General features: G+C 43.3%; 1 protein-coding gene across 2 annotated transcripts in view; it reads left to right on the top strand.

The window, feature by feature from the left end:
• fgl1b (fibrinogen like 1B) overlaps positions 1–13145 on the top strand; it is a 40379-nt gene extending 27234 nt beyond the window's left edge. The window contains exons 8-10 of one of the 2 annotated variants that reach the window (XM_031808516.1): positions 2593–2718; positions 8187–8251; positions 12635–13145. In XM_031808516.1, coding sequence (XP_031664376.1) covers positions 2593–2718; positions 8187–8251; positions 12635–12821 — 378 coding nt within the window. In that variant the 3' untranslated portion in view covers positions 12822–13145. The remainder of the gene's footprint in view (positions 1–2592; positions 2719–8186; positions 8252–12634) is intronic. The other variant, XM_031808517.1, reaches the window with a different exon arrangement.
• The last annotated feature ends 3394 nt before the right edge of the window (positions 13146–16539 follow it).

Raw genomic sequence — 16539 nt, 5'->3', positions numbered from 1 at the left:
TATAGTCTGGGGGAGGAGAAGGTAAGACACTCAGAACACTGTGTATAGTCTGGGGGAGGAGAAGGTAAGACACTCAGAACACTGTGTATAGTCTGGGGGAGGAGAAGTTAAGACACTCTGAACACTGTGTATAGTCTGGGGGAGGAGAAGGTAAGACACTGTGTATAGTCTGGGGGAGGAGAAGGTAAGACACTCAGAACACTGTGTATAGTCTGGGGGAGGAGAAGGTAAGACACTCAGAACACTGTGTATAGTCTGGGGGATGAGAAGGTAAGACACTCAGAACACTGTGTATAGTCTGGGGGAGGAGAAGGTAAGACACTGTGTATAGTCTGGGGGAGGAGAAGGTAAGACACTCTGAACACTGTGTATAGTCTGGGGGAGGAGAAGGTAAGACACTGTGTATAGTCTGGGGGAGGAGAAGGTAAGACACTCAGAACACTGTGTATAGTCTGGGGGAGGAGAAGGTAAGACACTCAGAACACTGTGTATAGTCTGGGGGAGGGGAAGGTAAGACACTGTGTATAGTCTGGGGGAGGAGAAGGTAAGACACTGTGTATAGTCTGGGGGATGAGAAGGTAAGACACTCAGAACACTGTGTATAGTCTGGGGGAGGAGAAGGTAAGACACTCAGAACACTGTGTATAGTCTGGGGGAGGAGAAGGTAAGACACTCAGAACACTGTGTATAGTCTGGGGGAGGAGAAGGTAAGACACTCAGAACACTGTGTATAGTCTGGGGGATGAGAAGGTAAGACACTGGCTGGTAACAGGCTGTGGGATGGCTGGTAACAGGCTGTGGGATGGTTTGTAACAGACTTTGGGATGGCTGGTAACAGTCTGTGGGATGGCTGGTAACAGGCTGTGGGATGGCTGGTAACAGGCTGTGGGATGGTTTGTAACAGACTTTGGGATGGCTGGTAACAGTCTGTGGGATGGCTAGTAACAGGCTGTGGGATGGCTGGTAACAGGCTGTGGGATGGTTTGTAACAGACTTTGGGATGGCTGGTAACAGACTTTGGGATGGCTGGTAACAGGCTGTGGGATGGCTGGTAACAGTCTGTGGGATGGCTGGTAACAGGCTGTGGGATGGCTGGTAACAGTCTGTGGGATGGCTGGTAACAGTCTGTGGGATGGCTGGTAACAGTCTGTGGGATGGCTGGTAACAGGCTGTGGGATGGCTGGTAACGGTCTGTGGGATGGCGGGTAACGGTCTGTGGGATCTCTGGTAACATACTTTGGGATGGCTGGTAACAGGCTGTGGATGGCTGGTAACAGGCTGTGGGGTGGTTTGTAACAGACTTTGGGATGGCTGGTAAACAGGCTGTGGGGTGGTTTGTAACAGACTTTGGGATGGCTGGTAACAGGCTGGGGGGTGGTTTGTAACAGACTTTGGGATGGCTGGTAAACAGGCTGTGGGGTGGTTTGTAACAGACTTTGGGATGGCTGGTAAACAGGCTGTGGGGTGGTTTGTAACAGACTTTGGGATGGCTGGTAACAGGCTGTGGGGTGGTTTGTAACAGCCTTTGGGATGGCTGGTAAACAGGCTGTGGGGTGGTTTGTAACAGACTTTGGGATGGCTGGTAAACAGGCTGTGGGATGGTTTGTAACAGACTTTGGGATGGCTGGTAACAGGCTGTGGGATGGCTGGTAACAGGCTGTGGGGTGGTTTGTAACAGACTTTGGGATGGCTGGTAAACAGGCTGTGGGGTGGTTTGTAACAGACTTTGGGATGGCTGGTAACAGGCTGTGGGATGGTTTGTAACAGACTTTGGGATGGCTGGTAGCAGGCTGTGGGGTGGTTTGTAACAGGCTGTGGGATGGCTGGTAACAGGCTGTGGGATGGTTTGTAACAGACTTTGGGATGGCTGGTAACAGACTGTGTACTTCTGATTTAACTAATTTCATTATCTTTAGTAGTCGTAGGGGCTACTCTGTCAGGTGGACAGAAAGTATTTAAAAGACAGATCTGTCTGACACTTACTTTTAATTAATTTGTACAAATTTCCACTTTGACATTATAGGGTACTGTGTGTCGGCCAGTCACGAAAGAACATCTAAATTTAAGCTATTTTAATATCAGGCTGTAACACAACAAAATGTGTGAAAAGTCAAGGTGTGTGAATATTTTCTGAAAAGCCTCTACTTCCTGTAGATTATACACATGTTCTGATCTCTTTGAAGTTCAAATCGCTGGAGACGTGAAACCAGTCATACAATATGGCAGCATATTGAAACACGTTAGCACGTTAGCACGTTAGCTTTCACACAGTAAAGTATAGGAAATGCATGGGCCATTATGCATAATTTAAATTATACGGCCTTTTCACTTGCAGAAATGTCTTAATTTATTGGCTACCGCGACTTTCTCTGTTTCCTTTAACTATCGTGTTCAATATCAGTCACTATCAGTATCGACCGTCAGTAGGTCTGATAACAAATATTCAACTGCCAATCGACTGTTAGTTCCCTTCAGTTGGCATAGCCTACATGGTACCACTGTACTCTAACCATAACTATCTACCCCCTGTACCTCCCTTCCCTTTCCTCCCCTCTCTCTCCCTCTCTCTCCCTCTCCTCCCCTCCTCCCCAGGATAGCTATCGTCTATGGTACGGTGTGCATAGCGGTCGTGGAGGAGATGCTTTATCAGGAGGAAGGGGGATGGTGGAGCAGTGGTCTTCCTCTCTCAATGGGATGCAGTTCAGCACCAGAGACCAGGTTAGTCACAGCTATCTAATCAATCATTCCCAGATTAGTCGCAGCTAACTAATCAATCAATCATTCCCAGGTTAGTCACATCTACCCAATCAATAAATAATTCCCAGGTTAGTCACAGCTATCTAAAACATCATTCCCAGGTTAGTCACAGCTACCTAATCAATACATCATTACCAGGTTAGTCACAGCTACATAATCAATACATCATTACCAGGTTAGTCACAGCTATCTAATCAATACATCATTACCAGGTTAGTCAAATCAAATCAAATCAAATCAAATTTATTTATATAGCCCTTCGTACATCAGCTGATATCTCAAAGTGCTGTACAGAAACCCAGCCTAAAACCCCAAACAGCAAGCAATGCAGGTGTAGAAGCACGGTGGCTAGGAAAAACTCCCTAGAAAGGCCAATACCTAGGAAGAAACCTAGAGAGGAACCAGGCTATGTGGGGTGGCCAGTCCTCTTCTGGCTGTGTCGGGTGGAGATTATAACAGAACATGGCCAAGATGTTCAAATGTTCATAAATGACCAGCATGGTCGAATAATAATAAGGCAGAACAGTTGAAACTGGAGCAGCAGCACAGTCAGGTGGAAGTTGAAACTGGAGCAGCAGCAAGGCCAGGTGGACTGGGGACAGCAAGGAGTCATCATGTCAGGTAGTCCTGGGGCATGGTCCTAGGGCTCAGGTCAGTTGAAACTGGAACAGCAGCATGGCCAGGTGGACTGGGGACAGCAAGGAGTCATCATGTCAGGTAGTCCTGGGGCATGGTCCTAGGGCTCAGGTCCTCCGAGAGAGAGAAAGAAAGAGAGAAGGAGAGAATTAGAGAACGCACACTTAGATTCACACAGGACACCGAATAGGACAGGAGAAGTACTCCAGATATAACAAACTGACCCCAGCCCCCCGACACAAACTACTGCAGCATAAATACTGGAGGCTGAGACAGGAGGGGTCAGGAGACACTGTGGCCCCATCCGAGGACACCCCCGGACAGGGCCAAACAGGAAGGATATAACCCCACCCACTTTGCCAAAGCACAGCCCCCACACCACTAGAGGGATATCTTCAACCACCAACTTACCATCCTGAGACAAGGCTGAGTATAGCCCACAAAGATCTCCGCCACGGCACAACCCAAGGGGGGGGCGCCAACCCAGACAGGATGACCACAACAGTGAATCAACCCACTCAGGTGACGCAGCCCCTCCAGGGACGGCATGAGAGAGCCCCAGCAAGCCAGTGACTCAGCCCCTGTAATAGGGTTAGAGGCAGAGAATCCCAGTGGAAAGAGGGGAACCGGCCAGGCAGAGACAGCAAGGGCGGTTCGTTGCTCCAGAGCCTTTCCGTTCACCTTCCCACTCCTGGGCCAGACTACACTCAATCATATGACCCACTGAAGAGATGAGTCTTCAGTAAAGACTTAAAGGTTGAGACCGAGTTTGCGTCTCTGACATGGGTAGGCAGACCGTTCCATAAAAATGGAGCTCTATAGGAGAAAGCCCTGCCTCCAGCAGTTTGCTTAGAAATTCTAGGGACAATTAGGAGGCCTGCGTCTTGTGACCGTAGCGTACGTGTAGGTATGTACGGCAGGACCAAATCAGAGAGATAGGTAGGAGCAAGCCCATGTAATGCTTTGTAGGTTAGCAGTAAAACCTTGAAATCAGCCCTTGCTTTGACAGGAAGCCAGTGTAGAGAGGCTAGCACTGGAGTAATATGATCAAATTTTTTGGTTCTAGTCAGGATTCTAGCAGCCGTATTTAGCACTAACTGAAGTTTATTTAGTGCTTTATCCGGGTAGCCGGAAAATAGAGCATTGCAGTAGTCTAACCTAGAAGTGACAAAAGCATGGATAAATTTTTCTGCATCATTTTTGGACAGAAAGTTTCTGATTTTTGCAATGTTACGTAGATGGAAAAAAGCTGTCCTAGAAATGGTCTTGATATGTTCTTCAAAAGAGAGATCAGGGTCCAGAGTAACGCCGAGGTCCTTCACAGTTTTATTTGAGACGACTGTACAACCATTAAGATTAATTGTCAGATTCAACAGAAGATCTCTTTGTTTCTTGGGACCTAGAACAAGCATCTCTGTTTTGTCCGAGTTTAATAGTAGAAAGTTTGCAGCCATCCACTTCCTTATGTCTGAAACACATGCTTCTAGCGAGGGCAATTTTGGGGCTTCACCATGTTTCATTGAAATGTACAGCTGTGTGTCACCCGCATAGCAGTGAAAGTTTACATTATGTTTTCGAATAACATCCCCAAGAGGTAAAATATATAGTGAAAACAATAGTGGTCCTAAAACGGAACCTTGAGGAACACCGAAATTTACAGTTGATTGGTCAGAGGACAAACCATTCACAGAGACAAACTGATATCTTTCCGACAGATAAGATCTAAACCAGGCCAGAACATGTCCGTGTAGACCAATTTGGGTTTCCAATCTCTCCAAAAGAATGTGGTGATCGATGGTATCAAAAGCAGCACTAAGGTCTAGGAGCACGAGGACAGATGCAGAGCCTCGGTCCGATGCCATTAAAATGTCATTTACCACCTTCACAAGTGCCGTCTCAGTGCTATGATGGGGTCTAAAACCAGACTGAAGCATTTCGTATACATTGTTTGTCTTCAGGAAGGCAGTGAGTTGCTGCGCAACAGCCTTCTCAAACATTTTTGAGAGGAATGGAAGATTCGATATAGGCCGATAGTTTTTTATATTTTCTGGGTCAAGGTTTGGCTTTTTCAAGAGAGGCTTTATTACTGCCACTTTTAGTGAGTTTGGTACACATCCAGTGGATAGAGAGCCGTTTATTATGTTCAACATAGGAGGGCCAAGCACAGGAAGCAGCTTAGTCACAGCTAACTAATCAATACATCATTACCAGGTTAGTCACAGCTATCTAATCAATACATCATTACCAGGTTAGTCACAACTACCTAATCAATCATTACCAGGTTAGTCACAGCTACATAATCAATACATCATTACCAGGTTAGTCACAGCTATCTAATCAATACATCATTACCAGGTTAGTCACATCTATCTAATCAATACATCATTACCAGGTTAGTCACATCTACATAATCAATACATCATTACCGGGTTAGTCACAGCTATCTAATCAATACATCATTACCAGGTTAGTCACAAGCCAATATGTGATGAAGGTATTTCTTATTGTAGACACATTTGGAGACACTCATAGTGTATTGAGCACAGTGAAGACACTCAGTTTATTGAGCACAGTGAAAACACTCATAGTGTATTGAGCACAGTGAAGACACTCATAGTGTATTGAGCACAGTGAAGACACTTAGTGTATTGAGCACAGTGAAAACACTCATAGTGTTTTGAGCACAGTGAAGACATTCATAGTGTATTGAGCACAGTGAAGACACTCATAGTGTATTGAGCACAGTGAAGACACTCAGTGTATTGAGCAGGGTAAAAACACTCAGTGTATTGAGCACAGTGAAAAAACTCAGTGTATTGAGCACAGTGAAAACACTCATAGTGTTTTGAGCACAGTGAAGACATTCATAGTGTATTGAGCACAGTGAAGACACTCATAGTGTATTGAGCACAGTGAAGACACTCAGTGTATTGAGCAGGGTAAAAACACTCAGTGTATTGAGCACAGTGAAAAAACTCAGTGTATTGAGCACAGTGAAAACACTCATAGTGTTTTGAGCACAGTGAAGACATTCATAGTGTATTGAGCACAGTGAAGACACTCATAGTGTATTGAGCACAGTGAAGACACTCAGTGTATTGAGCAGGGTAAAAACACTCAGTGTATTGAGCACAGTGAAAAAACTCAGTGTATTGAGCACAGTGAAGACACTCATAGTGTATTGAGCACAGTGAAAAAACTCAGTGTATTGAGCACAGTGAAGACACTCAGTGTATTGAGCACAGTGAAGACAATCAGTGTATTGAGCACAGTGAAAACACTCATAGTGTATTGAGCAGAGTGAAGACACTCATAGTGTATTGAGCACAGTGAAGACACTTGGTGTATTGAGCAAAGTGAAGACACTCATAGTGTATTGAGCACAGTGAAGACACTCATAGTGTATTGAGCACAGTGAAGACACTCAGTGTATTGAGCACAGTGAAGACACTCAGTGTATTTAGCACAGTGAAGACACTCATCGTGTATTGAGCACAGTGAAGACACTCATAGTGTATTGAGCACAGTGAAGACACTCAGTGTATTGAGCACAGTGAAAACACTCATAGTGTATTGAGCACAGTGAAGACACTCAGTGTATTGAGCACAGTGAAGACACTCATAGTGTATTGAGCACAGTGAAGACACTCATAGTGTATTGAGCACAGTGAAGACACTCAGTGTATTGAGCACAGTGAAATATTGAGCACAGTGAAAACACTCATAATGTATTGAGCACAGTGAAGACACTCAGTGTATTGTGCACAGTGAAAACACTCATAGTGTATTGAGCACAGTGAAGACATTCATAGTGTATTGAGCACAGTGAAGACACTCATAGTGTATTGAGCACAGTGAAGACACTCATAGTGTATTGAGCACAGTGAAGACACTCAGTGTATTGAGCACAGTGAAAACACTCATAGTGTATTGAGCACAGTGAAGACACTCAGTGTATTGAGCACAGTGAAATATTGAGCACAGTGAAAACACTCATAATGTATTGAGCACAGTGAAGACACTCATAGTGTATTGAGCAAAGTGAAGACACTCATAGTGTATTGAGCACAGTGAAGACACTCATAGTGTATTGAGCACAGTGAAGACACTCATAGTGTATTGAGCACAGTGAAGACACTCAGTGTATTGAGCACAGTGAAGACACTCAGTGTATTGAGCACAGTGAAGACACTCATCGTGTATTGAGCACAGTGAAGACACTCAGTGTATTGAGCACAGTGAAGACACTCAGTGTTTTGAGCACAGTGAAGACACTTAGTGTTTTGAGCACAGTGAAGACACTCATAGTGTATTTAGCACAGTGAAGACACTCATAGTGTATTGAGCACAGTGAAGACACTCATAGTGTATTGAGCACAGTGAAGACACTCAGTGTATTGAGCACAGTGAAATATTGAGCACAGTGAAGACACTCAGTGTATTGAGCACAGTGAAAACACTCATAGTGTATTGAGCACAGTGAAGACATTCATAGTGTATTGAGCACAGTGAAGACACTCATAGTGTATTGAGCACAGTGAAGACACTCATAGTGTATTGAGCACAGTGAAGACACTCAGTGTATTGAGCACAGTGAAAACACTCATAGTGTATTGAGCACAGTGAAGACACTCAGTGTATTGAGCACAGTGAAATATTGAGCACAGTGAAAACACTCATAGTGTATTGAGCACAGTGAAGACACTCAGTGTATTGAGCACAGTGAAGACACTTTCACAAAGTGCCAGTAAAAAGCAGAATGTAAACATGTGTAATCCTGATGATTCCTATAGGACCATGACCGCTACCTACAGGGCAGCTGTGCCCAGGAGAACAGAGGAGGCTGGTGGTACAACAGGTGGGTGAGGAGACTAATGTAGCCTCTCGCTTCTCACATTTCAGCTTTTTCATTTGTAAATAATTAGTAAACGTTTCTAAAAACACACATTAATTCCACTTTGACATTATGGGGTGTTGTGAGAAGGTCAGTGACAAAACATCTCAACGTCATCCATTTGAAAAGTTGTAACACAACTAAATGTGTAAAAAGTCAAGGGGTGTGAATACTTTTTGAAGTCACTGTACATCATCTAATTAGACTATATTGGGTTTGCAGTCATCATCAGCTATTGTTTCAATTCAGATTCCAGATTTCAACAAAAAATGGACCATATATATACACGTCTAGGGTTTGAAGCTCTGGTAGATTTAAAATGGACAATATATATACGTCTAGGGTTTGAAGCTCTGGTAGATTTCAAATGGAATCTTCAAGTTAATGGTCAATATGTTCTATGTAAACTCAATCTCAAAAATGTCAAACAAAATGTTCGAATTTTTGTCAAATATATCATAAATGTGACTGGTGGAGTTGTCACACACACAGCTAACGACAACATATGTAAATGTCTGCTCTACCCAAAATTACTACCAAATAATTGCAGCATTACCACAGAAACGGAAGAGGCAAGTGGAAGGAGGAAAAAGTAAGGAACTTGTCTGTCGGCATTAAAGACTATAATTGGTTAAAATTAAAGAAAATTGTGATAAATAAAAAAGTATACCGGTTTCATTTAAGGACCAATAAATTGACAGCTGTGCCATATAGATTGCATATAGTTGGGAAGAGATTTTCGATATGCCGATTCCATGGCACATGATTTACGAACTGGTACGCAAAACAACACCAGATTCAAAACTTAGTTTTCTAATTTAAATTATTATACAAACTTCTCTATATGGGGAATACAACCTTTCCAGCTCTGCCTATTTTGTTGTGAAGAGACAGAATCATTAGATCATTTGTTTTGGTACCGTCCTTATGTAGCTAGTTTTTGGATCGATGTTCAGGAATGGCTGAAGATATGTAATATTTACCTGGAGCTAACTCTGCAGACAGCACTTCTGGGTGATCTGGAAGGTCAATAATATAATAATACACTTTCTAAATGTAATATTTACCTGGAGCTAACTCTGCAGACAGCACTTCTGGGTGATCTGGAAGGTCAATAATATAATAATACACTTTCTAAATGTAATATTTACCTGGAGCTAACTCTGCAGACAGCACTACTGGGTGATCTGGAAGGTCAATAATATAATAATACACTTTCTAAATGTAATATTTACCTGGAGCTAACTCTGCAGACAGCACTACTGGGTGATCTGGAAGGTCAATAATATAATAATACACTTTCTAAATGTAATATTTACCTGGAGCTAACTCTGCAGACAGCACTACTGGGTGATCTGGAAGGTCAATAATATAATAATACACTTTCTAAATGTAATATTTACCTGGAGCTAACTCTGCAGACAGCACTACTGGGTGATCTGGAAGGTCAATAATATAATAATACACTTTCTAAATGTAATATTTACCTGGAGCTAACTCTGCAGATAACACTACTGGGTGATCTGGAAGGTCATAATCAATCAATCAATTATATAATAATACTTTTAGTAAAAATCTGAATCTTCAATGTAGAATCTGTAGAAAGTATGAGAATGGAAAGGTTCAAGACTTTTGCCAAACATTACATCATAGTTATATACAGTGTGGCAATTACATTGATAGAACCAACAAGCTATCTGCAATATTAACATCAACATATTAGCATTTAAAGTTTCATTTGATTCAGTACTTTTGATTTTAGTTGAGATAGAGACGTGAAATTATTAATGTGTATAGACAAACTGATTCTATAATTGTGTTTGGTTGTCAACGCAACCAAATATCACCATTTGAAGGAGATGTATCTTCTGATTGGATAGTTCCAACTGTACCACTGACTTAGTTGTGATTGGATAGTTCCATCTGTACCACTGAGTTAGTTGTGATTGGATAGTTCCATCTGTACCACTGACTTAGTTGTGATTGGATAGTTCCATCTGTACCACTGAGTTAGTTCTGATTGGATAGTTCCATCTGTACTACTGACTTAGTTGTGATTGGATAGTTCCATCTGTACCACTGAGTTAGTTCTGATTGGATAGTTCCATCTGTACCACTGACTTAGTTGTGATTGGATAGTTCCATCTGTACCACTGACTTAGTTCTGATTGGATAGTTCCATCTGTACTACTGACTTAGTTCTGATTGGATAGTTCCATCTGTACCACTGAGTTAGTTCTGATTGGAATCTTTGATCTCATTGATCAACGCCTCAACCAAATATGACCCACATTTCCACGTTGAAATGCCGTGGTATGCCCAGTTCCACGTTGAAATGCCGTGGTATGCCCAGTGGGAGATATTTCCACGTTGAAATGACGTGGTATGCCCAGTTCCACGTTGAAATGCCGTGGTATGCCCAGTTCCACGTTGAAATGCCGTGGTATGCCCAGTGGGAGATATTTCCTCCATATAAATAGCCATAAATCCATCAGATCGTCGGCGATCCGACTTAGTAAATCATAATTTGTCAAAAGTCAGTTTTACCTTAACCTCAGCTCAGTGTTGCTCAGCCTCTGAGCGCCGTAGGGAAATCATACTTATATCTCTGTGATCGGCATGGTTGCTCCATTCCTGTGCAGGAAGTAGTTTGTTTGCAATAGTTATAAGTCAAAGGTCAAAGTCAAATTGCAGGTCAAAATTTACTTCAGAACGGTTTAGCTCAGCCTCTGAGCATCATAGGGAAATCATACTTATACAGTATAGATGTGATCAGCACGGTTGCACCATTCCTGTGCAAATGGACGTGGAACCTACGGAAAGGGAGGAGCCTAGCACTATGGAACATTAAGAAAGGGAGGAGCCTAGCACTATAGAACATAAGGAAAGTGAGGAGCCTAGCACTATAGAACATAAGGAAAGGGAGGAGCCTAGCACTATTGAACATAAGGAAAGGGAGGAGCCTAGCACTATGGAACATAAGGAAAGGGAGGAGCCTAGCACTATGGAACATAAGGAAAGGGAGGAGCCTAGCACTATTGAACATAAGGAAAGGGAGGAGCCTAGCACTATGGAACATACAGAAAGGGAGGAGCCTTGCACTATAGAAGATAAGGAAAGGGAGGAGCCTAGCACTATTGAACATAAGGAAAGGGAGGAGCCTAGCACTATAGAACATAAGGAAAGGGAGGAGCCTAGCACTATGGAACATAAGGAAAGGGAGGAGCCTAGCTCTATGGAACATACAGAAAGGGAGGAGCCTAGCACTATGGAACATTAAGAAAGGGAGGAGCCTAGCACTATTGAACATAAGGAAAGGGAGGAGCCTATCTCTATGGAACATACAGAAAGGGAGGAGCCTAGCACTATGGAACATAAGGAAAGGGAGGAGCCTAGCACTATAGAACATAAGGAAAGGGAGGAGCCTAGCACTATGGAACATAAGGAAAGGGAGGAGCCTAGCACTATAGAAGATAAGGAAAGGGAGGAGCCTAGCACTATGGAACATAAGGAAAGGGAGTAGCACTATGGAACATAAGAAAGGGAGTAGCACTATGGAACATAAGAAAGGGAGTAGCACTATGGAACATAAGAAAGGGAGGAGCACTATGGAACATAAGAAAGGGAGGAGCACTATGGAACATAAGAAAGGGAGTAGCACTATGGAACATAAGAAAGGGAGTAGCACTATGGAACATAAGAAAGGGAGTAGCACTATGGAACATACGGAAAGGGAGTAGCACTATGGAACATAAGGAAAGGGAGGAGCCTAGCACTATGGGATATAAGGAAAGGGAGGAGCCTTACACTATGGAACATACAGAAAGGGAGGAGCCTAGCACTATGGAACATACGGAAAGGAAGGAGCCTAGCACTATGGAACATACGGAAAGGGAGAAGACTAGCACTATGGAACATACGGAAAGGGAGGAGCCTAGCACTATGGGACATAAGGAAAGGGAGGAGCCTAGCACTATGGAACATACGGAAAGGGAGGAGCCTAGCACTATGGAACATTTGGAAAGGGAGGAACATATGGCTCTTTGTCCATCTCTTTCTCTTGGCTGGGCTTAACAGAGCATAACATTATAAATGTCTATGTCCCCCTCTGTGTATCCAATCAGATCTCCCTCCTGGCAGCGCTGGGCAAACCTAGTGCTCCAACTCTGTACATGTTGTGTCCCTTTCCTCCTCCCTGTCCAGCTGTCATGTCTTCCTGTCTGTCACTCTCTCTTTATCCATATTGCTTACTATCTCTTGGCTGCACTTGATAAGCTCTAACACTGTAATGTATTTCTCTCGCCCTGTACTCAGAACTCAGTACGTGTTGTTCACCTGTCTCTCCAGGTGTCATGCAGCCAACCTGAATGGGAAGTTCTACCGCGGCGGAGTCTACAAGGGTCTCTATGACAACGGTGTGGTGTGGGGCACCTGGAGAGGCCTCTGGTACTCCCTCCGACACACCACCATCAAAATACGGCCCCTGCTCTCCCTGGACAGCCTGGCAGGCAGCGGAGCAGGGCCAGATGGGTAGAGGGTCCAGGAAATACTGAGGCTTCAGCCAGCGCTAGGCCTCAACACATGGAGCCAGTCAACCACCGAATCACCTGCAGTAGAAAATATTAGAGGCTTTAAAAAAACATTATTTTAAAAATATATTTTCATTTATCATTTGTTATTTTCCAATTTTTTGTCAAATTCTTTGTAAATATATAAAATGTTAATGAGGCTTTGTCTTCCCAGTTTCATAGTATCGTTGACACATTAAGGTCACAGCAGGGAAATGATGTAGTTCAGACGTATATGTTTTGAACTAAATGCAATTATGCAATAATAATAAATGAGAGTTATAAACTAACACGTCTCCCTGATGTTTAAATGAGCAGTATAAACTAACACGTCTCCCTGATGTTTACATGAGCAGTATAAACTAACACGTCTCCCTGATGTTTAAATGAGAGTTATAAACTAACACGTCTCCCTGATGTTTACATGAGCAGTATAAACTAACACGTCTCCCTGATGTTTACATGAGCAGTATAAACTAACACGTCTCCCTGATGTTTACATGAGCAGTATAAACTAACACGTCTCCCTGATGTTTACATGAGCAGTATAAACTAACACGTCTCCCTGATGTTTACATGAGCAGTATAAACTAACACGTCTCCCTGATGTTTACATGAGCAGTATAAACTAACACGTCTCCCTGATGTTTACATGAGCAGTATAAACTAACACGTCTCCCTGATGTTTACATGAGCAGTATAAACTAACACGTCTCCCAGATGTTTACATGAGCAGTATAAACTAACACGTCTCCCAGATGTTTACATGAGCAGTATAAACTGACACGTCTCCCTGATGTTTACATGAGCAGTATAAACTAACACGTCTCTCTGATGTTTAAATGAGCAGTATGAACTAACACGTCTCTCTGATGTTTAAATGAGCAGTATAAACTACAGAATCCACAGAATCCCTGTGGGATGCAGAAACTGACAGAGAACTTTTTTGTACAACAATGTCTCTGGAAAACTTCCATATTAGTTCCAGGATTATCCGCTTCGATAACCGAGACACCGGACCAGCTCAGCGGCAGAGAGACAAGCTAGCTGCTATCAGATCAGTGCAGAGAGACAAGCTAGCGGCAATCAGATCATTGCAGAGAGACAAGCTAGCTACAATCAGGTCAGTGCAGAGAGATAAGCTAGCTGTAATCAGGTCAGTGCAGAGAGACAAGCCAGCTGCAATCAGGTCAGTGCAGAGAGACAAGCTAGCTGCAATCAGATCAGTGCAGAGAGACAAGCTAGCGGCTATCAGATCCGTGCAGAGAGACAAGCTAGCTGCAATCAGATCATTGCAGAGAGACAAGGTAGCTACAATCAGGTCAGTGCAGAGAGACAAGCTAGCTGTAATCAGGTCAGTGCAGAGAGACAAGCTAGCTACAATCAGGTCAGTGTAGAGAGACAGGCTAGCTGCAATCAGGTCAGTGTAGAGAGACAGGCTAGCTGCAATCAGGTCAGTGCAGAGAGACCAGCTAGCTGCTATCAGGTCAGTGCAGAGAGACAAGCTAGCTGCAATCAGGTCAGTGCAGAGAGACCAGCTAGCTGTAATCAGGTCAGTGCAGAGAGACAAGCTAGCTACAATCAGATCAGTGCAGAGAGACAAGCTAGCTGCAATCAGATCAGTGCAGAGAGACAAGCCAGCTGCAATCAGGTCAGTGCAGAGAGATAAGCTAGCTGCAATCAGATCAGTGCAGAGAGACAAGCCAGCTGCAATCAGGTCCGTGCAGAGAGACAAGCTAGCTGCAATCAGGTCAGTGCAGAGAGACAAGCCAGCTGCAATCAGGTCAGTGCAGAGAGACAAGCTATCTGCAATCAGGTCAGTGTGGGACTAGTGGGTGGAACTCCTTCCCCTGTTTTACAACCCTGGGCCCAAAGTTACTGTTGATGAGCAGCTTATGCCATTTAGGGGCCGCTGCCCCTTCAGACAGTACATACGGTCTAAACCCGCAAAATATGGAATGAAGATCTGGGCTGCCTGTGATTCTGCTTCATCATATGTGTGGAACTTCAAGTGTATATGGGGAAGCCAGATGGAGGAGCCCCTGAGAAGAATCAAGGGATGCGGGTTGTCCTGGACGTGACTCAGAGACTCCGTGGCCACAACATCACGTGATAACTTTTTTACTTCTCACAAGCTGGGACAGGTGCTCCTCAAGAGGAAGCTGATGATGGTAGGAACAGTATGAAAAAAACAAGCCAGAGATCCCACCTCAGCTGAATACACGGAACAGACCTGTCAATTCCTCTAAGTTTGTGTTCACTGCTGACACATTCCTAGTGTCCTACATGCCAAAGAAAGGCAACAATGTGACTCAAATTGTAGCAAGATTTGAAATGTATTTTATCTTACATTGGATAAGACTCAGAGCTAGAAAATGGTATATCGTACACTAGAGTTGAGGAAAAATGTGAATGTAATTTTGCTTTTAAAGTTGATAAACTTGTAAACTCACTTTTGAGAAAATGGCCTTTGAATGTTTTGGCACCTACTGGAGATCTCTTCTTTGTCTACACCCATTCAGCATCGTTCACACCCTCTTAAGCCTCAGCCCCACCCATCTCATTAAGGATTCACATGTGAGGTCATGTGTTCACCAGTGAGTAGTGTAGTAAAGATTAAGACTAAAAGTGGTAGTAGCCTATAATAAGGAACAACAGTGTCCAGATAATTGTTTTAATAAATATTATAAACTTACCCAGACACACTTGTCTAAATTGATGGGTCATGTGATAGAAACGCTGTAACCACATCCAATGGTGGAGAAAGTACTACATTGTCATACTTGAGTAAAAGTATAAATAATTTCAACTTCCTTATATTAAACCAGACGGCACAAATTTTTTTCTTCTTTTTGACGATAGCCAGGGACACATAACATAATTTACAAATGAAGCATTTGTGTTTAGTCCACCAGATCAGAGTCAGTAGGGACGACCAGGGATGTTCTCTGTTTAGTGAGTCCTCCAGATCAGAGGCAGTAGGGATGACCTGGGATGTTCTCTGTTTAGTGAGTCCACCAGATCAGAGGCAGTAGGGATGACCAGGGATGTTCTCTGTTTAGTGAGTCCACCAGATCAGAGGCAGTAGGGATGACCAGGGATGTTCTCTGTTTAGTGAGTCCTCCAGATCAGAGGCAGTAGGGATGACCAGGGATGTTCTCTGTTTAGTGAGTCCTCCAGATCAGAGGCAGTAGGGACGACCAGGGATGTTCTCTGTTTAGTGAGTCCTCCAGATCAGAGGCTGTGGCCCCATCCGATGACACCCCCGGACAGGGGCAAACAGTGGCATGATTTATTAATTCAATGATTACCAAAAATTGTCACCTTAGTTTGTAAATATATGTAAACATGTCAACGTGCAATGTTGAAATGTTACTCCACATTTTGACAGACAGATGACACAATCTTCAATCAAGAATTACAATTACATTTTAGTCAAATGAAATTACATTTAGTGCATCCACCAATGTGTCACAGTCATATTAAGTACATGTTCCCTCAATAAAGTAGCTAAGAAAAGTGTACGTGCAAAAAAGGCAAGGGAGTTCATTAATCTACACTACAGGGGATTATAATGAGAGATTAAGACTATTCTACACTATAGGGGATTGTAATGAGAGATTAGGACTATTCTACACTATAGGGGATTATAATGAGAGATTAAGACTTTTCTACACTATAGGG

This window comes from Oncorhynchus kisutch, linkage group LG28, assembly GCF_002021735.2.
Source record: "Oncorhynchus kisutch isolate 150728-3 linkage group LG28, Okis_V2, whole genome shotgun sequence".
In the NCBI taxonomy this organism is placed as follows: Eukaryota; Metazoa; Chordata; class Actinopteri; order Salmoniformes; family Salmonidae; genus Oncorhynchus; species Oncorhynchus kisutch.
Note: the sequence above shows the minus strand (reverse complement) of the source record. Positions and strands in the feature narration are given on the sequence as shown.